Genomic DNA, 24,034 nt, shown 5'->3' on the forward strand with positions numbered 1-24,034 from the left:
CCATGATTGTCTCTCATCATGGATGTTTCTATCTCTCTCTCCCTCTTCCTTCCTCTCTGAAATCAATAAAATATATATATATATTTTTAAATGCCCCTATAATGTGGAATTTATTAAAATTAAGTTATGACTTTATTTAGATCAAAAGGGAGTCTTCTTCCCATGCCAAAGTATTCTTGAGGGATATAAATACCCCAAGAGAGTCATCAGGACAAACCATGAATGAAAGGAATGAATTCATTTGATATTTTAGGTTAATATTGCAGCTCCTTTGGAACCTCAATACAGACTAGAGTATTTTTGTTTTCCAAAATTAGTTCAAGCAGAGTCATGCAAAGGCTGAAAAATGATTTATTTTATATTCAAGATTATTTTCATGAATAGATTTGCAAAATAAAATCCTCTTCTGCCAAGTTATTCATAAATTATTTATTTTTTTAAAAAAATATATATATTTTATTGATTCTTTACAGAGAGGAAGGGAGAGGGATAGAGAGTTAGAAACATCGATCAGCTGCCTCCTGCACACTCCCCACTGGGTATGTGCCCGCAACCAAGGTACATGCCCTTGACCGGAATCGAACCTGAGACCCCTGAATCCACAGGCCAACGCTCTATCCACTGAGCCAAACCAGTTAGGGCATAAATTATTATTAAAAATTAATATGTTTATATATTTTCTATGTTAATAAGCATAGTTTTAGATACCCTAATTTAACTAATACCAACAGCTTATGCATTTTTATATTTCCCTTTAGCAAAAATATAATTATCTTAAGAAAGTAAAGATATCTCTCTCTCCTAACCCTAAGCTTGCTGAGATGGTTAGTATACCAAGTGCCATTTGGGTTAGATTGGAAAGATTTCATAAAGTATGTTTTGAGCAGAGTTTGACTTTGAAAGATGGTAGAAATACATATTAATAGAAATAAGGTTGTGGCAAAACTATTATGTCTATGAACTATAAATATTTCTCATAGTAGAAGTGGATTATCCCTAAAATAAATCATCTTGGCAGGTAGTAAATAAGCAAGGGGTTAATCAATGGATCAATGGATTTTTCTTACTGGATATAAGCAGAAATTTAAGATTTGAAAGTTAGATATGATGGCCTCTCTGTAGTCTTAGGAAGAATAGACTAAAATGCTAATAAAGGAAAATGGTTTTTACTGTGAGCAGAGTGTAGACTGGACTGAAGGTGGGAAGAGGCTGAAAGCTGGTTGTTGACGAAATGTGACATGATGAGCTGGGGATGGAGATATGGTTTGGAAGGAGGTTACAGAAGAGGAGTTTTCATGACCCTGAAACCACTCTGCATCCACCTTTCTATTGTCCCTTTCCTGTTGCATGTGGGCATCTAGATGTCTTTGAAGATGAGAAACCCCCGAAGAAGAGTCTGCTCTCAAAAGTCTCACAAGGAAAGAGGAAGAGGGCTTGCCATGATCCTGGGGGCTCACCAGATGGTCCAGTAAAGAAGGTGGCCAAGGTGACTGTGAAATCCGAAAGCCTCAAGGTTAAAAAGGATGAAGTCTTCAGTAATGGGGAAGATTTCAGGTGAGAGGTCCTGATTGCTCCTTTCGGAGAAACGTGATGAATAAAACCTGCTCTTTTTGCTTGTCACTAGGACCCATGGAAAAGACTGGATCTTTAAACCCTTCTGGTTAGAGCTCAGACCACTAGTAGAAGCTAGAAAGAATTTAGCAATTATATACTTACCTCACAAACTTTTCAGGTGAGAACAATGATAGCTTGCAGAAAGTTATTTCTTCATGGTTACACAGCCAGCTATGGCAAAAACCAGGATAAGACGTAGGTCTTTTGACTCCTGATCCTGTGTTCTTTCTACTATACAAACATATTACATATAAAAAGTGTTTACCTGCCATTCCAGCTTTCTTTCGTACTACTCTCCTCAAGCACACTCGACTCCTGCCCAGCTGGACTGCACATGGCACATGCTCATACTTGGCTATCTCTGAGTTGTGCTCATATTCTCCTTCTACCTAAAATGCTTTCTTCCACCTTGAAGATGCAGATCAGACGCCATCTACAGACTTAAGGTCTTTTCAACTTAGGGTGGGTTTATTGGGAAGTAACCCCATCATAAGTTGAGGAAGATCTGTATTACACATTAGCAACCATTTAGTCTTGAATTGATATGTAGCTAGCTACTTACCTGTGTAGCTATTTAACTAGCTAGGTATCCAGGTTTATGTTAGTATTTATGACATACCTGTGTATAGTCACATTCCCACTTATCTTGAAGTTAGACTTCAACTTTACTCTCCTTACATCATATTTCTTTCTTGTTGTTGTTGTTAATCCTCACCCTAGGATATTTTTTTCCATTGTTATTTTCCATTGATTTTTAGAGAGAGTGAAAGGAAGGGAGGGGGAGAAAGAGAAACATCGATGTGAGAGAGACACATCAATTGGTTGCCTCCCTCACGCACCCGGAATAGGGCTGGGTTTGAACCTGCAACCCAGGTATGTGCCCTTGACCGGGAATCAAACCCCTGATCCTTTGGTGTGTAGGCCGACACTCTAAACATTGAGCCATACTGGACAGGGAACATCATATTTCTTAAAGGGGGGGGGGGGGCAGGAGTTGGGAGTCTTCTGAGTTGGGCCATCTTAGGATCAGCAAATGTGAATTCCCTTTTCTTTCTGGTGCCGAACTGTATGTACACAGATATCACAGCTTTTACTTTTAGCACTCACATTATTATTGTGGTTTCTCCTAGTTTTTTCTATGCCATTTCCTGACATCGCTATGTTTTCCTTCACACAGCTCTAGGCTGTAGGTTTATAGTATTCTCTCTGACAGCACAATTTAGTATTAGACTAATGATCAGAGCACATCTTGATGAGAACTTGAGACTCATGCTGATGGAGAAAATGAGGCTCAGAGCTCACAAATGAACTTTAAATAATTGCAACCAATTTTCAATAAATAGAAGGTGTCCTTAAAATTCTGTTTAGTTTAAATGTAATACCGGGATGTTTGTGCCTTCTTCATCTTCCTTCCTGTGGCCTTTACACAGAGACTTTACAAGCGCCTGCAAGAAGGCACACCATCCAAAGAGAGAGTCTGCTGTGGACAAAGACAGCCATGAAGGAGATGACGATGAGGAGGAAAGTGAAGATGATTGGGAAGAGGTAGAGGGTAAAGCATCTTTCTTTGTTTTCAGAACTGTCTGATCCTGTTTTTCTGTTTGATTCTGTTTAGAATCATGTCACTTATTTGCAATCCTGTTTTTTTCTTGTGAAACTAATAAGACTGAAGATAAGGTTGCAATAGGAACTTGCTTTTGATATGAAAAATTCAACACCAGATTACCTAGAGCAGGTTATAAACAGGGTGTCCCAAAAAAATGTATACATACTTTGAATAATTATGAAGGCAGTGTTTATTAAAATATATTTCATTTTCAAAATGTAATCATTTGTAATCAAAATGTAATCATTTTCAAAATGCTATCAGCTGTTAGAGTGTATTTACATTTTGGGGGGACACCCTGTATTCCCTTCCTTTGCTGTCAGTGGAGTTTCACCCTCCCTGCCTCCTTCCATTCTCAAGATCAATGGGAAAAATATCCTCTGGTGGATTTTTTTTTTAAATTAAAAAACTAATACCCTTTATAGCTGTTCCCCCCTCCCCTTTTTTTCTAATCCAGGATCTATTCTTATATTGGTTGTCTCTTTTATTCTAGAGCAATACCCCCCACCCACCGTTTTTTATTGTTGTTTTGTTTTGTTTTTCATAGCACAGCTTTTTTTTAGTGTCCTGGCCTCTTGTTTTTTAGAATGTTTCAGGTTCTGTCTGATAAGTAATCAAACATCTCATGATGATGTACAGTTGTTTCAGTATGCTGTGTATTTCTTTTTTGTGTGTGTGTGTGTTTTGTTTTTTTGTTAATCCTCATCATTGATTTTTTTAGAGAGAGTGGAAGGGAGAGAGAGAGAAACATCAAAGTGAAAGACACATCGATTGGTTGCAACTGGACCAGGGCCAGGCATGGGGCCTACAACTGAGGTACGTGCCCTTGTCGGACTTGAACCCAGGACCCTTCAGTCCACGGGCCTATACTCTATCCATTGAGCCAAACTGGCTAGGGCTTCCAGGTATTTCTTTTAAGTTGTAAATTAAGTTCAAAGACTTGATTGAATGTAGATTAAACTATTTTTTCCCCCAAGAATACTTCCTAGGTGATGCTTTTTAGTGCATTAAGAGACACCTACTGTCAGGTTGTCCTTCTAGTGATGCCAAGGTTGATCATGTAAGTTGGTACTGCCAGATTGTGCCAATGTAAAGGTGCATTTTCCCTTTGTAATTAACTTTCTGGGGTTGTACTCTGATTCTTCCTGAATATCTTGTTCCCTAATAATTTTTTACTTAATGGTTTTAGCATGTATTAATGATCTTGACTGGATCAAAAATTATTATATTGAGGATTACACAATGGTAATAATCTGATTCTATCACTTTATGCACATTTATTAGCTGACTGATCTGTAAAGGAATTGTATTTATTTAGCAAGTGCCTAATCTTACCTCCCTTTCAGGAATTGTAATTACTTAGTAATTTACTCTGGGTATCGCTATGAACTTAGAGATTTTTTTTAATGCATATATTACCAGTTATCATCATTATACTTGAACTTCAGATTGTCCCAAATTTGCCTGGTGGAAGTCCCTTTAAGCTAGCTACCCTCCCATGTCTTTTTTGGCATGACCCCATTAGTTTTTTAGAACGTTTATGCTTTCTGGTACAAATTGTTCCAGGCTCACTATACTTTCCAGACCTGCAATCAACATTTTTTTCCTCCAAGAAGCCCTGGTTCATTTTAGTGAGGACTGGTAAATAAAAACCAAAATCTTGACATTAGATGTTTCATTGCTGAACGGGTGTTAATTGCTTCTAGGCCTAAAGCTCCTTTATAAGATCCCTTTGCCAACAAAGTTCACAGTTAGATCCAGTTCAGCAAATTCAGTTTTATTTCAGCTAGTGTTTACTAGCCATGTAGGGGATAAAGAAATGAAAAAGATGTGTTTCTTGTCATTATAAGTTTACAACTAAGACTGAAAAACACTGAAATCATCACTACATACAAAGCAAATTGTACTGCATACTATGTAGTAATAAAAAGAAAATTGTTCTAATTTTGCTTAAAAAAAAAAAAAAAAAAAGGCCAAAACCGGTTTGGCTCAGTGGATAGAGCGTCGGCCTGCGGACTGAAGGGTCCCAGGTTCGATTCCGGTCAAGGGCATGTACCTGGGTTGCGGGCACATCCCCAGTAGGAGATGTGCAGGAGGCAGCTAATCGATGTTTCTCTCTCATCGCTGTTTCTGACTCTCTCTCTCTCTCTCTCCCTTCCTCTCTATAAAAAATCAATAAAATACATTTTAAAAAAAAGAAGTATCTACTAAAACACATATGAGCATCAGCTCCTTGATAGCAAGGGTCTGTATCTAATTCAAGTCAATGTCTTTTAGCCTTAGTTTCCTTTTCATCTGTGTGGGTTGAATGAGATAAATAAATGTAAAACAGCGCAGTGCTGGCGTTTTATTGTTTTGTTTTGTTTGTTGTTGTTGGTTTTTTTAGGTATTCAAAGCATGGAAGGAGTAGTTATCTCTGAGTTCTCCACCTCACATCCATTCCTCACTTCCTCCTTCCCAGCAGAACCTTGATTTTGTTCAGTAGAGTGGCTGTTAATATAATTGCTGTTGCCAAAACCGGTTTGGCTCAGTGGATGGAGCGTCGGCCTGCGGACTGAAAGGTCCCAGGTTCAATTCCGGTCAAGGGCATGTACCTCGGTTGCAGGCTTCTCCCCAGCAGGGCCTGTGCAGGAGGCAACCAATCAATGTGTTTCTCTCACTTTATATTTCTCTCTCTTTCCCTCTCCCTAAAAATCAATGGAAAAATATCCTCAGGTGAGGATTAAAAATAATAATAATAAATAATAATAATGCAAGTGTGTTATGTTAAAAATATATATATATAATTGCTGTTAATTGGTTTTTTAAAATTACTGTTGATAGAACTCAGTGAGCTCGTGCCAGATGATGGGGCAGAAAATGCAACCTTCTCTCAATCTGTTCTGCCTGTGAAGCCAGTGGAGATAGAGATTGAAACACCGGAGCAGGCGAAAGCAAGAGAAAGAAGGTAAGGTTAGGCACTTGCTTCTGCATTCCTATCACATGCCATTGGCAACTAATGAAAACTTCTTAGAAATACATAGGAGACCAGGGCTGAGTGTCAAAGTGGTCAGGAGCCTTGGGTGAGAGAACCCTGGGCTCAGCCTTAAGGCTTGAGTGAGGAACCTTTTTATCCTGGCTGGGGCAGGGAACAGGGAGAGGATACGCCTATATATTGACCAGCTTCTGTATGCCAAGGTGTTGTCTGTTATATTACTTAATCTGTAGAACAGTATATGAATGAGGAGTCAGAGGCTCAGAGAGGTGAAATATCATGTCAGGAGTCACCCAGCCGGTAAGTGGATGAGCCAAGATCTAAATCCCTGGCAGGCTGACCTGCAGGTTATGCTTTTCCCACCACATGACTCTGCAGGTCTTAAAGCAGTGTCCCACCATGGTGGGGAGCCCCCATTTCGTCCCAATATACCCAGTACCCCTGTAGCTTCTGGTGGCTTGGAAATATGGAGCACAACATTTGGTAGTTTACTGGTTCATGAGTTCCACTGTATGATGGGCACATTATTTGCCATGCCTAAGGAAGATAATAAAAGTCATTCAAGAAGCATCATTTTTGTGAGTGTTTTTTAATCCTCACCTGAGGATATTTTTTCCATTGATTTTCAGACAAGCGTGAAAGGAAGGGAGGAGGGGGAGAGAGAAAAAGAGAAACACTGAGAGAGACACATTGATTGGCTGCCTCCCAAACCCACCCCAACCAAGATACATGTCCCTGCAGGGAATCGAACCCACGATCGTATGGTCCCTGGGCTGACACTCCAACCACTGAGCCAAACTGGTCAGGGCTTAAGAAGCATCTTAAAAATGTATGGGACACAGACAAAGAGATTTTACATCAGAACAGTAAAATACAAATGAGTGTACATTAATTGAATATAAAGGCAGTGGTGGTTGCTAAGGCTGGAATCGGTAGTTGGAAGGTCAGGCAGTCAGAGAAGACTTCCTGGAGGAGGAGAACTTTGACTCATGTTTATGAGGCATGATTTGGTGCAGGTTGAGAGGAGGTCAGTCTGGGTAGAGACTGTCCTAAGCTATGATTTGTAGGTGAGAAAGGTGAGAAGAAGCAGGAAATAGGTAGCTTTTCTTAAAATTACTTGTGTAGCACAGTCTTGTGCAGGAAAACAAGAAGAGTGAATCACATGCAATTAAAAAGTTAAAGAAATTGACTGGGGGAATGAAGTCAGGTTTCAATTCCCCAGTTCATTCTTGGATTTTTCAATATGCATTACAGTGAAAAAATACAAATGGAGTTTGAGACCGCTCTTCGGAGACTGATGAAGCGTTTCAATAAAGAAGTCCATGAGGACACACACAAGGTAAGGGCAGGAAGTGAAGGGAGAGGACTGTGCTCCTCTTTGCTGAGGCAGAGTGCGGTGGTGGAAAGAGCTGGGGTTCGCAGTCAGGGAAACCTGGGTCTTGTTCCTGGCTATCCTACTCACTCCGTGACCTTGGCGAGTTTCTTACTCTCTCTGAGGCTTAGTTTCCTCGTCTTTGAAGTAGGGGTTAATAATAGTGTCTTCCTCGGAGGGTTGTTGTGAGGATTAAACATATATCACAGGTGAAGTACAGAGTACAATGCCTGGCATGGAGCAGGGACTAAAAATCAGACTCTCAATCTCTTCTTTCCACAGTTTAATAACATTAATTTTGATCTCAGCTAAAATTTCTGGCTTTTGAATTCAGCTGGTAGTTATTGAACACGTATTTTGGACCTAGCAAGGTTCTTGACATTGTGGGAGAGAGACTTGTATAAAGCTTATTTTCTACAATTAAAGGATTTCTGATGAAAGACCTCAAAACATAGAAACTCAAGACTTAAAAGAAAGAGATCAGTGTGGGTTTGAGTAGCTGAGGAAGGCTTTATTTAGGAGAAAGGGCTGGAGCTGGGTCTAAGAGAAAAGACAGTATATTGAGATGGGAGTGGACAGAGTCTGGAAAGATTGATCTCTCTGAGTTATGGAGGGGATGGTAGGACAACCAATTTGCCCACATCTTGGAATATACAGGAACTGGAGTGAGGCCCACCTCACAGCAGCCTTGGGAAATAAATAAGATAGTTCTGTGTTTTTTTTACCTCTTGGTGTTGGAGATTTGAAACTGACTTGAGGGAAGAAGGGCAGTGCCATTAATTGAAATAGGGAGGCTGTAAGTGGGAAGGAAGGAAGACCGATTTTGAAGTGAAAATGTTGCGAAGCTGTGCGAGAAGGGAAAGACAGTCACATCACTTCAGTAGGGTGAGGAAGGGTGGGGTTGGAGGTCAGATATGGGACAGGTGTGGGGTCTAAAGTGGAGGAGGTTGGGTTCAAGCACACACGGAAATGCAGACAACAGTACACTAGCCCATGCTATCCACCAGCTTTGACAGTTACAAGCCCGTCAGCAGTCTTGCAATTCTTTCCTTCCACCCATTTTTTCTCCTGAGCAAACTCCAAACATTGTAGCATCTCCTACATAGTTCCTTCAGTATATATCTAAAAGACAAGGCCTCTGCGCTGGCTGGTTTGGCTCAGTGGATGGTTCGATTCTGGTCAAAGGCACATGCCTGGGTTGCGGGCTCAATCCCCAGTAGGGGGCGTGCGGGAGGCAGCCAATCGATGATTCTCTCTCATCATTGATGTTTCTGTATGTCTCCCTCTCCCTTCCTCTCTGAAATCAATAAAAATATATTTTTAAAAATAAAATATTAAAAGACAAGGCCTCTTAGAAGAAGAAAAAAGTTTGTATTTTGGAGCTTTGAGATTTGAGATTCTTTGAGGGAAGGAGTAGTTAGAAGAAGAGGGGTTGAAAAGCAAAATCTTGGGAAATGGGTAATGTTAGTATTTTTACTTTTTTGTATTTAGAAATGGCAACATGCGCTGGCTGGTTAGTTGAGCATCTTCCCATGCACCAAAAAGTCACCGGTTCAATTCCCAGTCAGAGCATATGCCCAGGTTGCAGGTTCGATTCCTAGTCAGAGCACATATGGGAGACAACCAATGGATGTTTCCCTCCCTCCCTCCCTTCCTCCCTCCCTTCCTCCCTCCCTCCCTCCCTCCCTCCCTCCCTTCCTCCCCCTCTCTCTCCTCCCCTCCCTCCCTCTCCCCACTCTGTTTCTGAAATCAGTAAAAGCATATTTTTAAAACAGAAATACCAACAAATACATCCTGCCCACAAAATATCTTTTAATTCAGCAGCAAAAATCCCTCTGATGTTCAGCTTTTCTTTCATGTCTTCCTTTTTCTTTTTCTCTTTGTCTCCAGGTTCACCTTCTGTGCCTGTTAGCAAATGGCTTCTATAGAAATAGCGTCTGCAACCAGCTCGATCTTCAGGCTATTAGCCTCTCCATCATCCCAGTTCGCTTTACCAAAGTGCCTCCCCAAGATGTGGACATCTCCTACCTGTCAAACCTGGTGAAATGGTATGGCCCTCTGGCCTGTGCTGCAGTCTTAGTGTAGGATTTGTGTGTCTCTCAGGTTGGGTACAGGTCACTTAACACAGATATCCCCTGAGGTGATCCTGTAAGCCAGGCAGTGGGCACAGCATTGAAGACAGAGAATTGTCAGTCATGATCTCTGTCCTGGAAGAGCTCCCAGGTTAGTCTGGGTGATAAATATACCCCCAGGTAATCAGTGTGACCATTGCTCTGGAAGCAGTGTGCTGGGCACTGCGGGCACACAGAGCCAGGGCACTTATCTCAGCTGGGGCGTCTGGGAAGGCTCCAGAGGGAGGTAAAGTCTGAATTGAGTCTTTAATGATGAGTAGGAGTTACCCAAACAGGGTGGGAAAAATAGAACAAAAGCAGGCAGGGCTCAATTTCCTTCGCAGACTGCCCCTTCCGATTTTCTTGTCTATAAAGAACAGAGTTCCTCTTTGCTCCTGCTTCTCACACAACGGAATGCCCGGCTTCTCTCCAGGTTCATTGGAACATTTACAGTTAACTCTGACCTTTCAATCAGCGAGCACGACAGCCTACAAACTACGTTGGAAAGGAGATTTGCGATTTACTCTGCCCGAGATGATGAAGAATTGGTCCATGTGAGTGATTCTTCCTGGCAGCACTATTGTTATTACTGGTAGCAAATGATGATGGCAGTCATGTGCCAGATATAAAGTAAATACGAGGTACTGCAGCTCAGAGAGGCTAAGTAACTTTCTTATTGACCAGCATTGGAATCAGGGTTGGGACCAGTGTGTGAGTTAAGGCCTACACTCTTTCTATTACTTGGTGTCCTCGTGTGTGAATTTTTGGTCAGGTGCCCTAGAATTGTTTCCTTTAACTATTTAGAAATTGTGTTCAGAAGTTCCAAGGAAATGTTTCAGTTTGGCTGCTGAAATTCTTTTTTGTTTGTTTGTTTGTTTGTTTTTTGTTTGTTTGTTTGTTTTTGTTTCCATGAGATTTATTTGTGAAATTTAAATAGTAAGAAAGTGTTTTAGAATTTTTTTTTTTTTGCCTGTGTACAATCATCTTTATTGAACTTTATTTTTTATTTATTTATTTTTTTTTATTGCTTAAAGTATTACAAAGGGTATTACATATGTGTCCTTTTTCCCCCCCGCCCTTGACAATCCTCTGGCCTCCCCTACCCCCCCCGTGTCTTATGTCCATTGGTTATGCTCATATGCATGCATACAAGTCCTTCAGTTGATCTCTTACCCCCCTCCCTCCTGCCCCCCAACCCTCCCCAGCCTTCCCGCTGCAGTTTGACAATCTGTTTGAGGCAGCTCTGCCTCTGTATCTATTATTGTTCATAAGTTTATAATGGTCTCTATTATCCATGAATGAGTGAGATCATGTGGTATTTTTCCTTCATTGACTGGCTTATTTCACTTAGCATAATGCTCTTCAGTTCCATCCATGCTGTTGCAAATGGTAAGAGTTCCTTCTTTTTTACAGCAGCATAGTATTCCACTGAAATTCTTAAGAAAGTGTTTCCATACCTTCCAGTTTGGGTGATGGCATTGGCAGGCAGCCATGCAGTGAGTGAGGAGAGTTTTATCTACCAAAAGGAGTCCTGGTGAAGCGGTCTTATGTGTAGACAGGCTTTGCAACATTCTTGAAAATACCCTTAGGTAAGGCTCTGTCTGAATAAAACAAAAACAGGGGTAGGTATTTGGTTTAGTCCCTGGAAGATTCCTGTGGATACATACACTTGTGCCTGAGCCTCAAATTCCCTGTATGTTTAGGGAAATCGACCAGACTTTTTGAATCTTACAGGCTAAGTGACTGTCATCTTTACCTCTCTTCTGACTTGGCTTAATAAAGTCTAAGATACCTGGCATGGCCAGTAATTACACTGTAATACCACCATCCAGAGGAAAACATTAGTATTTTAGTATTGTCCTCCCAAACTTTGTTCCTGTGTATTTGTGTACATACACTAGTATACTGGTTTTGTTTATGAGGGTGTTTTTAAAGCAAAAAAATATAGTGGGTTTTTTTAAAGATGAACGGTTCAGTGATGTTTAGTGTATTTAGAGTTTTGACAACCACCTCTGTTTCCAAAACATTTTTGTTACCCCAAAAGGAAATCCTGTACCCATTAAACAGTTACTCCTTCTTCTACCTCCTCCCACCTCCTCATATACCTGGAAACCACCAATGTGCATTCTGTCTAAGACTTATATATTCTGGATATTTCATATAAAAGTTAAGCTGGAAAAAAACACCACGCATAAACAGCCATAACCCAATATATAGGTCCTTTTCCAAATATGCATATATGTTTATATTTGTGTATAATTTATTCTGAGAGAAATTAGCATTATATATTTAAACACAAACTTCTCTTTTTCTTTACTCTATGGTCAACATTTTCCTGTTTTTCTACAAAGATAGATCTCTGCTACATCGTTTTTAATAGTGTCGAGGGTTCCAGGCTCCTAGTGTTTGACAGCTTGGTTATTTCTAACTTTTCCCTATTACAAATGAACACCACCACAACAACATTTAATTAATTAAACCCTTAATCCTTTTATGAGGATAAATGTGTTATCCTTTTTCATTACAGATATTTTTACTGATGCTCCGGGCCCTGCAGCTCCCAACCCGACTGGTATTGTCTCTACAGCCAGTTCCTCTGAAGTTATCAGTAGCCAAGGTGAGGTTCTTGGGGCTTCCAGAGAAAAGGGTAGTGGTCAGGGAGAAGTGAGAAATTATCATACTTTTTAAAAATTGGTCATTAGACTGTTTTTAAGGGTCAGATTACAGGGTCTCTCTCTTATTAGCAAAAAAGAACATTTCTATTTTGTTTAAGGGAAAGAAGCCTAAAAAGAGTTCCACAGAGAGTCCTGAGGGCTCCTCAGAAACTTCCAGCCACGTCTCAGAAAATCAAACCAAACCAAAGACCAGCAGAGGAACCAGAAAAGAGGGCACTTCTTCTAAAGGCACCAACAGTCCAAGTGCCAAAGGGAAGAGGAGTAAGGCAGCTGCCGTGGGGAAGAAACGGAGAGAGCCCTCCTCCAGTGAGGAAGAAGAGGGCAAGGCAGGAGAGCAGGAAGAAGCCCAGAGACAGTTGCGTGGCCGGGAGCGACGGGTGGCCTCCAGGGTGTCTTATAAAGAGGAGAGTGGGAGTGACGAGACCAAGAGTGGCTCTGACTTCGAGCTCTCCAGTGGGGAAGCCCATCATCCGTCTGATGAGGATTCTGAGCCTGGTCCTTCGAGACAGAGGAGGGCCCCGGCCCCTCAGAGGACAAAGGCAGGGTCCAAAAGTGACTCCAGGACCCAACGTGGAAGCCACCCTAAGCATCCCGACTCTCCAGCAGCATCCACAAGCTCTTCAAGCAGTAAAAATAAGAGAGGCAAGAAAATGTCCAGTGCTGGTGAGAGGACAGAAAAAGGGAAAACAGCTGGTGTGGACCAGTGGCTAGAGGTGTTCTGTGAGCGGGAGGAAAAATGGGTGTGTGTGGACTGTGTGCATGGTGTGGTGGGCCAGGCTGTGACATGTTACAGATACGCCACCAAGCCCATGGCCTACGTTGTGGGCTTTGACAATGATGGTTGGGTCCGGGATGTCACCCAGAGGTATGACCCAGCCTGGATGACAGCGACCCGCAAGTGCCGGGTTGATGCCAAGTGGTGGGCTGAAACCCTGAGACCCTACCAGAGCCCATTGGTGGAAAGGGAAAAGAAAGAAGACTTGGAGGTAAGGCCTCGGCTGCCACGGGCTCAAAGACCCAGTCGAGTTATTAAAATGATTCCCATATTTGAGCAGTTTTGTATGCCCAGCCCTGTGTTGGGTATTTTTAGTGTATCTCATTAGTTATCACAACTCTATAAAGCTGGGACTATTACTGCCTTTTTTTTTTTTACCAGTCAAGAACTCAAGATTAAAGCAGTTGACTGACTGACTTGGCATTTGAACCCAGGCCTCTCTGGCTTTGAAGCCTGTATACTTGTAGTTATTGCCCAGTTATAAATTTGGAGCTTTAAAATAATGTATGCAAGGCATACTGCGGGAAAGAAGAAAAACCTCATTAATATGATTACCGCCCTCCTTTTCAGGTCGTACCCACTCACAGAACACATACACAACCCTCCATGGATGTAGAGCACTCATATCCTGGGAAGGAAGGGACTCAGGATGAGGAATACCTTCCGTCTGTTGAGAAGGCACACTGGGCAGCTGACTTCTAGACTGAAAGGACCTGGTGTGTCGCTTGGTTTAAGGAGGAGGCCTGAGCTGCTGTGCACAGCAGTGATGGCGTTGGGTGGAGCTCAGCATTTCCACATGGGAACATGCCCAGATTTGCTGGCAAATTGTTCCCAGTTCCTCAGATGGGTGAAGCATGGGCTTATTTAGCATTCTCTGTATCGTACAGTTCATCCTGCATTGAGAGTTTCCTCTGGGGTTATTCTGGTTCATTTTACTGAAAAATGTCAGAGTAGGTGGGGATTGTGCAGATGGCATTGTGACTAACCTAATAAAGTCTGTACTGGAAGCTAACCATGTGGAGGGTCTGTCCTATTCCTGGCTACTCCATGTTGCCCGTCCTCACTAATATATTTGGGGGTTTTCAAGAACTGCTAAGGTCGGCCTATGAGACCTTGGTGAATCAGATGTGAATTACAGCAGTGGAATTGTCCCCTGAAAAATCAAATTCCTGCCCTAGTCAAGGGCACATGCCTGAGTTGTGGGCTCAATCCCCAGTTGGGGGCGTGCAAGAAGTAGCCAATCAGTGATTCTCTGTCATCGATGTTTCTATCTCTCTCTCCCTCTTCCTTCCTCTCTGAATCAATAAAAATATATTTTTAAAAAAAGAAAAATCAGATTCCTTATAGAAGTGCTAAAAGAACATGTATTACAGTAGACTAAAAAAGTCACAAGGTGTAAACAACTCATTTTGATTTCCTGTGAGCAGTCAAGGAAACCCACGTTGCAGAATAGTGATGCCACTTTGAGATAAGACCTCTTTCCTGAAGAAAACTGTTTTTGTTCTCTTGGAACTCCATAGTAGAGTGGACACTCATCTGCTAGGCTGGCTGAGGAATAGGTTAGATGACTTTTCAAAGTTGCTATAAGTCACAGAATTACTTGATTCTTCATAGCTTTTTATTTATCTGAAACCTACTTAATAGAGCTACAAAAGCAATGTTACAATCATTGGTGCTCATGAAACCTCTGCTTCACTGTGAACAAGCTGGTCTGAAGATTGCCCATATCAAACCTACTTCCTCTTCTAAACCACATGCTCAACATTATCTCTCTGGCCTTTGCAGTTTCAGGCAAAGCACCTGGACCAGCCTTTGCCCACTGTCATTGGCACATACAAGAACCACCCTCTGTACGCCCTGAAGAGGCATCTCCTGAAATACGAGGCCATCTATCCCGAGACAGCCGCCATCATTGGCTATTGTCGTGGAGAAGCTGTCTACTCCAGGTGCGTCTGGTGGCCTGGTGGGCTTCCTGATGGCCTGGGCTTGTCAGCCTTCTGGGGCTGATAGTTTCATTTACCTCATTTGTCAGGTAGGAGGAGCTTTATAGTGGGTGCATGTGCTGTTGTGTGTGGGGATGGGTAGAAGAGATTAAAGATTAGAAATTAAAACAACATGGAATAAAAGATAAACAGGAGAGGAAAAGTTATAGGGGGGAAATAAAAATAGGACAAGTAAGGTTTATATAGGGCAAAAACACACCCCTCAAATATAAGTTAAAAATATACAAAAGGAAATAAAGGATTTGGTAAGAAAGTTAAAGTGATCGCATAGTTTAATGTGCACAGAGCTGCTGTTTGGGAAGATAGAAGTTCTGAAGATGGACAGTGTGACGGTTGCACAACAGTCCGGATGTACTTAATGCTACTGAACCATACACTTTAAAAATGGCAAAAATAGTAAATTTTTATGTTATGTATATTTTGCCACAGTAGAAATACCGAAGAAGTGAAGGGAGAAAGAGTAGGAAATGAATGTGAAATATATACAAAATTAAAACAAAACTATTTAATAATATAAATGTAAGGTGAAGAAAAAATAAAAGTAGAAGCAGAGCTTTTAAGAAATAACAGTAGAAAGAACACAAAAGAAATATTTTTTAAAAATATTAAAATACAAGACCAAAAAATAGATGTCCTTAAGAAATGTGAAAAGAGAGAGAAAAGAAGAAATACAGGGAAACACTATGACTAGATGGTTTAAGTCCTCTGACGGGACCACTTCCTGCATGTCAGTCGTGCAGGGAATCACCTGGACCCTCAGTTCAGGGTCTGTGTTGGAAAGTAGAATTGCAAGGCTAGGGGATAGCTCTTAGCTCTCTCTGGAAGGAGAGTGAAGCCAGAGGATCTCTCCCCATAATCACAGGCTGCCAGGAATTATTTCACCGCTCCATGTGCATGAGCCTTAATTCCATAGTAATTTATTAATGCAATTATAATTTCCATGTAGTCTTTTGGGTTCACCACCCCTTCCCTGGACACTTGTCCCTCTGGTATTGGCAGCAGACCAGACCCTGGGCAGGCATGTGCTCAGTGGTGAGGAAATGTGCCTTCAGTGCTGTGACTTTTGCCTCTCGCCCTACGGGCTGCAAAGGGACTGTCATTGTGGGAGGAGAGGTGAGGGTACCGCAGGAAGCCTAAGACAAGTGTAATTCTATTTAGGTTAGGGTTTGTAAGTGAACTCACACACCCACTAAGATAGGAAGTCCAAGTTTACTGTTTGCCTGAGGCAAGTCCCCTGGCTTCCTCAGGAGCAGAGCCTGAGAAGAGTATCACAGGCTGTGCTCTTCCTCCTGGGAGGTCATATGAGCACCTGGGTCCTCAGGGTTCCTCTCCATACTGTGCTCCATCAGGGTGTGAACTGAGTTTCTCCTTTGTCTCCCTCTGTTGGCTCCGGCAGGGATTGCGTGCAAACCCTGCACTCCAGGGACACGTGGCTGAAACAAGGAAGAGTGGTGAGGCTTGGAGAAGTGCCCTACAAGGTAAGCGGAGCTGGGTGGGCGCCCCCCAGGCGAGGGCATCGGGAGGCCCAGCACCAGGACTGATGGAACCGCTGAGGGCAGAGGAGTGAAGACTGAGGGCCCAGGCTAGGAACCAGGCCTGCTTTCCTAGCTTGAGAAGGAGAAAAGCATTTGGACGATGGCTAACTAATGAGGAACTTGTAAGAGATGGGCCTTCCAGGGCATGCGAGAAACCTGTGCCAAAAAGCAGCCCTCAGACTCCTGGTGTGTGTGCTCAAAGGCTGTGTAGATTGGAACTCTTACTGAGTTGCTTTAAGAGGCCAAAGCCCTGCTTTATGTAGATGCATTCACCAGTCATCAGCGTCCTTCCGCTTGGCAACTTACCATGTATTTTGTATGTATACGTTCTCTACTGAGTCTCAACAGCCATGGGAGTTAGCATTATGGTGCCCATTTTACATATGAGAAAATGGAAACGGGAGAAATTACTTGTCCAAGGCCTTACAGTTAGGAAAATGGGTGCCCAGACAACAATCGCAAGCCCTGCCTCCACTCCAGTGTCATTTCTCCCCCTCTGTGCTGCTCAGTCAGGCCAGCTGCCCACAAGAAATAGGGATTCAGTACAGTACCACTCAGCCTGTCACAGGACACATAGCTAGTCACAGAGACACATTTGTTCTTTTTTGTCAGATCCCAAAAGAAGCCCTTTGGGTTGTGAGATTAGGGAGCTTGGCAGGAGTGGAGACACCTCAGTTTGGTGGGAAGGGGCTGCAAGCCTTGGGAGCGGGTCACTGCCAAAGGCAGACTTGAGTACATTATGCTGCCTGCGTGGACCGCTCGGGTTTCCATGTCCAATAGCCAGTCTCTTCATTCTAAAATGGCACTGTCTGATGGAAATATAAGGGGAGCCACAAATTTAAAATTTTTAGTTGCCATACTTAAATATGTTAATATTTATAATAATAAAAGTGTAATATGCTAATTAGACCAGATAGCTGAACGACCTTCCAGACATCATTCCAGACGTCCTTCCGGATGAAGCCACGGTGGTGGGGGCCAAGGCAGAGGTGATTAGGGGTGATCCAGGCAGGCAGGTGAGCAGTTAGAGATGATCAGTCAGGCAGGTGAGTGGTTAGGGATGATCAGGCAGGCAGGAGAGCAGTTAGGGGCCATCAGGCAGGCAGGCTGAGGCAATTAGGGGCAATCAGGCAGGCTGGCGAGTGGTTAGGGGTGATCAGGCAGGCAGGTGAGTGGTTAGGGGCGATCAGGCAGGCAGGCAATCAGTTAGGGGCGATCAGGCAGGCAGGCAGAGGGATTAGGGGCGATCAGACATGCAGGCAGAGTGGTTAGGGGCGATCAGGCAGGCAGGCAGAGGGGCTAGGGGCGATCAGGCAGGCAGGCGATCAGTTAGGGACAATCAGGCAGGCAGGCAGAGGCGGTTAGAGGCGATCAGGCAGGTAGGCAGAGGCGGTTAGAGGCGATCAGGCAGGTAGGCAGAGGCAGTTAGAGGCGATCAGGCAGGCAGGCCAGAGGTTAGGAGTGGTCAGGCAGGCAGGCCAGTGGTGAGGAGCCAGTGGTCCTGGATTGTGAGAGGGTGCAGGCCGGGCTGAAGGACCACCCCCTTCCATACACAAATTTCATGCACCGGGCCTCTATAATTTAAATATTTTCAAATATATTTGAAATATTGTCATTTCAACATGTAATGTTTTGGAATGTTAACAAGATATTTTACATTTTTTTCTTGGTAAGGCTTTGAAACCTAATATTTAACTTTTAATACATCTCAATTGACTGACTATTATATTTCAAATGTTCGTGGCTATTATAATAGCACAGTTCTAGCATAATCCCAAATCTCAAGTCCTCCTTGTGTTCTGAAACCTACTGTCCAGCTCCCTATCTTCTCTTGCTTGGATCACAGCCACCTTCAGCTCTTCAGTTCACTGTCAATTTCGCCACCATGGGATCTTTCTGAAACATAGAGTTGCATGTGACACCTCCTGGGTAGCCCACCCTCACCCTACTCAGAGTCATGTCTTCCATGTAGCACAAAACCTGTGTTACTCTGATGCTCGCCTCTTCCCCAGCCACATTTCCTCCTGCATGCCAGACGACTTCAGCAGTCCCAGATACTCTTGGTTCCAAATGCCTTTCTCGGTCCTTTTCACTTGACCAGTCCCTTTTGCCCTTTCAGACTCGGTGAGATGGGGCCTGTTCTGAACAGCTTGTCTTTCCCTCTCCCTCCTCAGGGCTGGGCAAGGGGTCCTGCCTGTGGGTCCCATCCTGCCTTATATTCTTCAAACTAAATTGTAATCTTCTCTCTCCCCACAGGAGCCTGTGCTCCTTAAGAACAGACTGCCCTTTCTCTGCCCCTAACGACTGGTGTCACAGTGTCTGTAATAGATGCTCATTGGATCTTTACTTAATTAACAGCATGGGATGAATGGCTCCCTGAGAAAGGGACTGTCGGCCCCACCGGGTGACGGAGGTGGTGTGCCCAGTTACCCTGGCAGAAATGGCCACTGGAACAGCAGTCTGCAGTCCACAGCTCGCAGATCACATCCAGCCTAGGTCCTGTCTCAGAATGGCTTTTACTTGTTTTATGGATTGTAAAAAGAGAGGAATAAAGAATATGCAACAGAGGCTGTATGTGACCCTTTACAGGAAAGGTTTGCCAACCCCTACACTAGAAGCAGCCCAGGCCCAATAGCCAATCCTTAGCCCACGCCTGTGCCGCTCCTCCTTGTCGAAGTTACACAACCTTTTCCTCGTTGCCAGTTCTCCGCTCCTTTTACCCCTTCACTTCCCAGTGAAAATTTTGGTATTGACCATTAGACATCAGTAATGTAATGTGCTCGGGGTCCCAAACTATCAGTGCCTTCCAGGGTACATGGCACAGTTAGTTTTCTAGTGTTAAATCCTGGCCTGTCACTCACCCGGCCATGGGATCTTAAGTGCCATCATTTTTGAGTTCTAATTTCCATTTCAGTGATGAAAGTATTGAACAAAGTATAGTAATCCTCCCCTTATCTGTGGTCTTGTTGTCTGCTGTTCGTTACCCACAATCAGTCATAGTTTGAAAATATTAAATACACACAGAGCACTGAGAGCAGTGCCTGATACAGTGAGCACTCTGTAGATGTTAGCTGGTGGTACTCGTGCTAATAGTACTAAAGGGGATAAAAAGCACACCCATCCCAGGTTGGTTTGTTTGTTTTGTAACAGGTGCGAAGCACTGAACACAGGGCCTCCTATACAGTAAGCACTCCGGAAGTAGTAGCCTTTGTTGTAAACTGGCTGTTCCCTCTGGTGTAGATGGTGAAAGGCTATTCCAACCGGGCCCGGAGAGCCCGCCTTGCTGAGCCCCAGCTGCAGGACCAAAACGACCTGGGCCTGTTTGGCAAGTGGCAGACAGAGGAATACCAGCCACCCGTGGCTGTGGACGGCAAGGTAAGGGCAGTGCTCAGTGGGTCAGGACTAGGCCGCTTCATGCTGCAGCTGGCCAGACCTGGCATGCCAACCCTCTGCAGGTCCCCCGGAATGAATTTGGGAACGTGTACCTCTTCCTGCCCAGCATGATGCCTGTTGGCTGTGTTCAACTGAATCTGCCCAACCTGAACCGCGTGGCTCGTAAGCTGGGCATCGACTGTGTCCCGGCCGTCACCGGCTTTGATTTCCATAAAGGATACTCCCACCCCATGTGCGTGAGGCGCCGTCCATAGAAACTGGAAGGAGCGGGGAGGTCACGGTGAAGTGGGTGGGAAATTGGTGTGGGATTGGGGGAGGGAGAGGCCCAGTGGCTCTGATTTTCCAGGGTTTACTCTGAATTGGCAAATTCAGCCTTAACACTTTACCTTTTACTTTTACACTTTGACTCTTACTCTGACTTCCACCCAGAGGCAGCAAAACCAGTGAAACCAGCCCCTAATAATGTTAGATTAAAACACTTTTTCTGGGGGTGGTCACAGGTGACCGAATGGGGTCAGCGTCTTTCCTGGTTGGTGGCCTCTGTCCTGCATGCAGTGGGGGTGGGCAGGGGCTCTCTTAGGCAGGGCCCGGAAAAAGCAGTGCCAGGTCCACAGGCTTTCCTTCTGCATGAGTGGCATCTGTTAGCAGCTATGGCCAGGACTGTGGGCCAGCTGACTCAGGAAACCCTTCAGAGCTAGGAGCGGCCTACTGTCCTCCACAACGGGAGGAGGAAAGGCGAGAGCAGGAATCAGGCTCGAGAAAGTCCACCCCTGTTGCATCCCCACAGAACTGACGGGTACATAGTCTGCGAGGAATACAAAGACGTGCTCCTGGCCGCCTGGGAAAATGAGCAGGCACTCATTGAAAAGAAGGAGAAGGAGGTGAGCAGTCTGGCAAGGGCTGGCCTGGGTGGGGTTTGGAGTGGGAAAGCAAGCACACTGGACGGGCAGTGCCTCACCTACAGCAACTATAAAGGAGAGTCTCCGCACTCGGAAGCTCTTTCTGGCTCCAACTCCGTGAGGGCCCCTAGGGAGCCAGCACTGGAAAAAAAACAATCCTTCCTACTCCTCAAAATCCACTGTCTGCCCGGATCCCAGCTCCAGGGACAACTTCCCTGCTGCCGACACCTGCCTCTGTAGAAAGGAATTGTCTATGGTCCAGGTGTGGAGAACCTCCTCCCCTAAACATTTTGGAGTCGGAAATCATTTTAAAAAGGGCTTTTGTTTTTTATGCCTGTCATGCCTTTTATAAATCATTCCAATTTTAAAACTGATACTTGATATAAACTTTTTTTTAACCTAAAGTGTGTGTGTGTGTGTGTGTGTGTTTTCACAGGTTCGATCTTATTTTTCCTGAAAATAGCAGTACTCAACATTTTTTGCTACTGTGTCATTTTTTTCCTGCAGAAAAGGGAGAAGCGGGCGCTCGAGAACTGGAAGCTGCTGGCTAAGGGACTGCTCATCAGGGAGAGGTTGAAGCTTCGCTATGGGGCCAAGGTCAGTGTGGAGCCTTTGTAGAGAAGACGAGCCTGGGTGGGAAGGGGTTCTCAGAAATCACTGGCCCACGTTCTGCCTAGGCGTCAAGTCTTAGATCAGCTTTATGTTTTGATGCCACAGACCTGTCCCCTTACCTACACCAGGGGAAGGTGTCCTTGGAGTCAGCCTCAGCTGCCTCTTCTGGCCCCCAGCCCTGCCCCAACATGCCCTTTTCTGCTTCTCTCTGCACAAGTGAGGAGGTGCATGCTCTGGTGCTAAGCCCGTTCAAAAAGAGACGAGGTCTGTACTTCTGTGTGTGACCCACCATTCAGCCTGGTGGTGCTCTCAGTGCCTGTGACCATCCCTCGGGACAGGAATACTCTCACAGCACCTGCCACGTGGCAGGCCAGCCTGTGGACACAGGTGTGGACTTGACATGCAGGCCCCAGACACAGTCACACGGTGCGATCAGTACTGGGTCAGAGACAGCAGAAAAATGCTCTGGGAGCAGCTGTGACCACACATCTCCTACCCACATGCTGCCTATTTCCCTTTAAAAAATACTCTCGTCGTGCTCCTCCCTCAAACCCCATCAGTGACCCCTTCACCCAGCTTCATGCCTAACTGGTTCCTTCCCAACTCTGTGCTCTCACCCTCTGCATCCAGCTCCCCGCCCCAGCCAGCCCAGGCTCATGGAGTACCTCCTCAGAGCACTGGGCACTTTTGTTCAGAAGTGAAGTAATGCATGCAAAGCCCCAGTCAGTAGCGATCTCCTAGGTTTGATTGTACACTCCCTGAGGGTAGTTTCCTGCCCAGACATCTTGGTGTTCCCTCAGCTTGTAAATTACCAGTACCTGCTTGGAAGAGTCCCCAGTCTGAGGAAGACACAGGAAGACAGGCCTTAGTTCTCCCCCAGCCCCATGCAGTACCCTTGTCCTCGGAGCCACACAGCTTCAGGCAGCCTGTTGCTAGGAGCTTTACTGCCTCGTGAGGGTGTTTCCTCCTATCTGTCTGCTCACTGACCCGTGGCCTATGTTTCCCTAAACTGCCCCCATCTCTCCAGAGTGGAGCAGAAACTCCCCACCCAGCAGGAGGTGGGCTCTCTTCTGATGAAGAGGAAGGAACCAGCTCGCAAGCAGAAGCGGCCAAGATCCTGGCTGCTTCCTGGCCCCAGAACCGAGAACCTAAAGAAGAGCAGAAGCCAAGGTGCCCTAAGAAAACCAAAAGGGAAAAGGCGGAGGCTTCCCACCTGTTCCCGTTTGAGAGGTTGTGATGTGAGTGGCCATCTCATGGCAGGATGGAGGCCATGGTGTCTGCACGGGGAAGGCAGACAAGCAGCGCGGGTGCCGACAAGGATGCGGGGACAGCGGGGTCAGATTGAGGTGGTGCCGCAGGTCTAGTGTGGCCCAGTCCTTGTCAGAGCCACTCAGCAGAGGGCCTTCAAAGTCTCTTGCTCCCACACCCTGTGTCTTGAGCTATGGAACCCTTCCCTGGAGCCCTCCTGCACTTAGACCTGCTGCTTCCCCTTTTGAAACTTGAGTCCGTTTTTTATAGAAACCCCTGGGAAATTTTCGGATAATCGTACATTAGGAATGCACCAGTCCCTTCTTCCAGATTCTTCATCTGTCACTGGTGCTGTCGCCTCTCTTGCAGACTTCAGACCCTCTCTCTGCAGGCCACTCATTTTCCCTCAATCAGGTTTCCTAATACTGCCTAATGCTGCCTCTTTAGTATGGGGAGCACAGGTCAACTCGGATTCTGGTATTTTGGGGATCCATTTTTCAAAGTTACATTTCATGATGGCAGAAGACTAGAGTCATTACTGGATAAATTTTATAAAGCTCTATGGCACTGTAGGTATTTAGAACAACATTTTGAGAAAAAAAAATAAAGCATTTATCTAAAAAGACTCAGCTCTACATTTTCTTTCAGATTTTGCATCAGCTAAGAAAACATGCTGACCGTGATTTGTACACACGTCGAGACTAAATTAAAGTTCTGTTTTCCTGTAGGCTGGGGGCTTACAAGCACACATGGATTTTTCTTTTCTATGTTTAAGCAAGGAGGTATTATTTAATCTTTGACAGGAGCCAATAAAAATTTGAATCAGTTTTATCCAAGGGAAACAAATCACTTGAGGTATGACTCATGCATAAAAGCCTGGCAGGAAGACTTGCTGAGAAACAAACAGGTTGCCATGGAAACTGCAGACCCTCACTCTTCCTGCACCAGAGCCCTTCCTCTTCTAGAGGTAAGCGACTTGCTTTCTGGGAATTAAGTCGAGCATCATCCTGTCTCCCCACACCAACCTGTTTTTCAGGCAGAGGTCAGCTCCTAGGAGGCACTATGGAAATCAAAACTTAGTTTTTAGAAATACAAGAATAGGTTTTGGAAAGTTATCACTCACCTGCTTCAAATCTTGTAATACATAAAAAGAACTATTCAAATTGCTAACTTCAGAATGGATAATTACAGCAGTCCTTTGCTTCAGAACAGGAGGC

General features: G+C 44.4%; 1 protein-coding gene across 2 annotated transcripts in view; it reads left to right on the forward strand.

Moving 5' to 3' along the window:
* Positions 1–23,442, forward strand: part of XPC (XPC complex subunit, DNA damage recognition and repair factor) — a 29,301-nt gene extending 5,859 nt beyond the window's left edge. For both annotated transcript variants that reach the window (XM_059663710.1, XM_059663711.1), the window contains 15 exons: positions 1,362–1,554; positions 3,045–3,166; positions 6,044–6,167; positions 7,449–7,533; positions 9,457–9,614; positions 10,111–10,231; positions 12,205–12,294; positions 12,451–13,338; positions 14,913–15,073; positions 16,527–16,608; positions 19,906–20,040; positions 20,121–20,290; positions 20,846–20,939; positions 21,465–21,554; positions 22,597–23,442. In XM_059663710.1, coding sequence (XP_059519693.1) covers positions 1,362–1,554; positions 3,045–3,166; positions 6,044–6,167; positions 7,449–7,533; positions 9,457–9,614; positions 10,111–10,231; positions 12,205–12,294; positions 12,451–13,338; positions 14,913–15,073; positions 16,527–16,608; positions 19,906–20,040; positions 20,121–20,290; positions 20,846–20,939; positions 21,465–21,554; positions 22,597–22,806 — 2,723 coding nt within the window. In that variant the 3' untranslated portion in view covers positions 22,807–23,442. The remainder of the gene's footprint in view (positions 1–1,361; positions 1,555–3,044; positions 3,167–6,043; positions 6,168–7,448; positions 7,534–9,456; positions 9,615–10,110; positions 10,232–12,204; positions 12,295–12,450; positions 13,339–14,912; positions 15,074–16,526; positions 16,609–19,905; positions 20,041–20,120; positions 20,291–20,845; positions 20,940–21,464; positions 21,555–22,596) is intronic.
* The last annotated feature ends 592 nt before the right edge of the window (positions 23,443–24,034 follow it).

This window comes from Myotis daubentonii, chromosome 14, assembly GCF_963259705.1.
Source record: "Myotis daubentonii chromosome 14, mMyoDau2.1, whole genome shotgun sequence".
NCBI classification, from domain to species: domain Eukaryota; kingdom Metazoa; phylum Chordata; class Mammalia; order Chiroptera; family Vespertilionidae; genus Myotis; species Myotis daubentonii.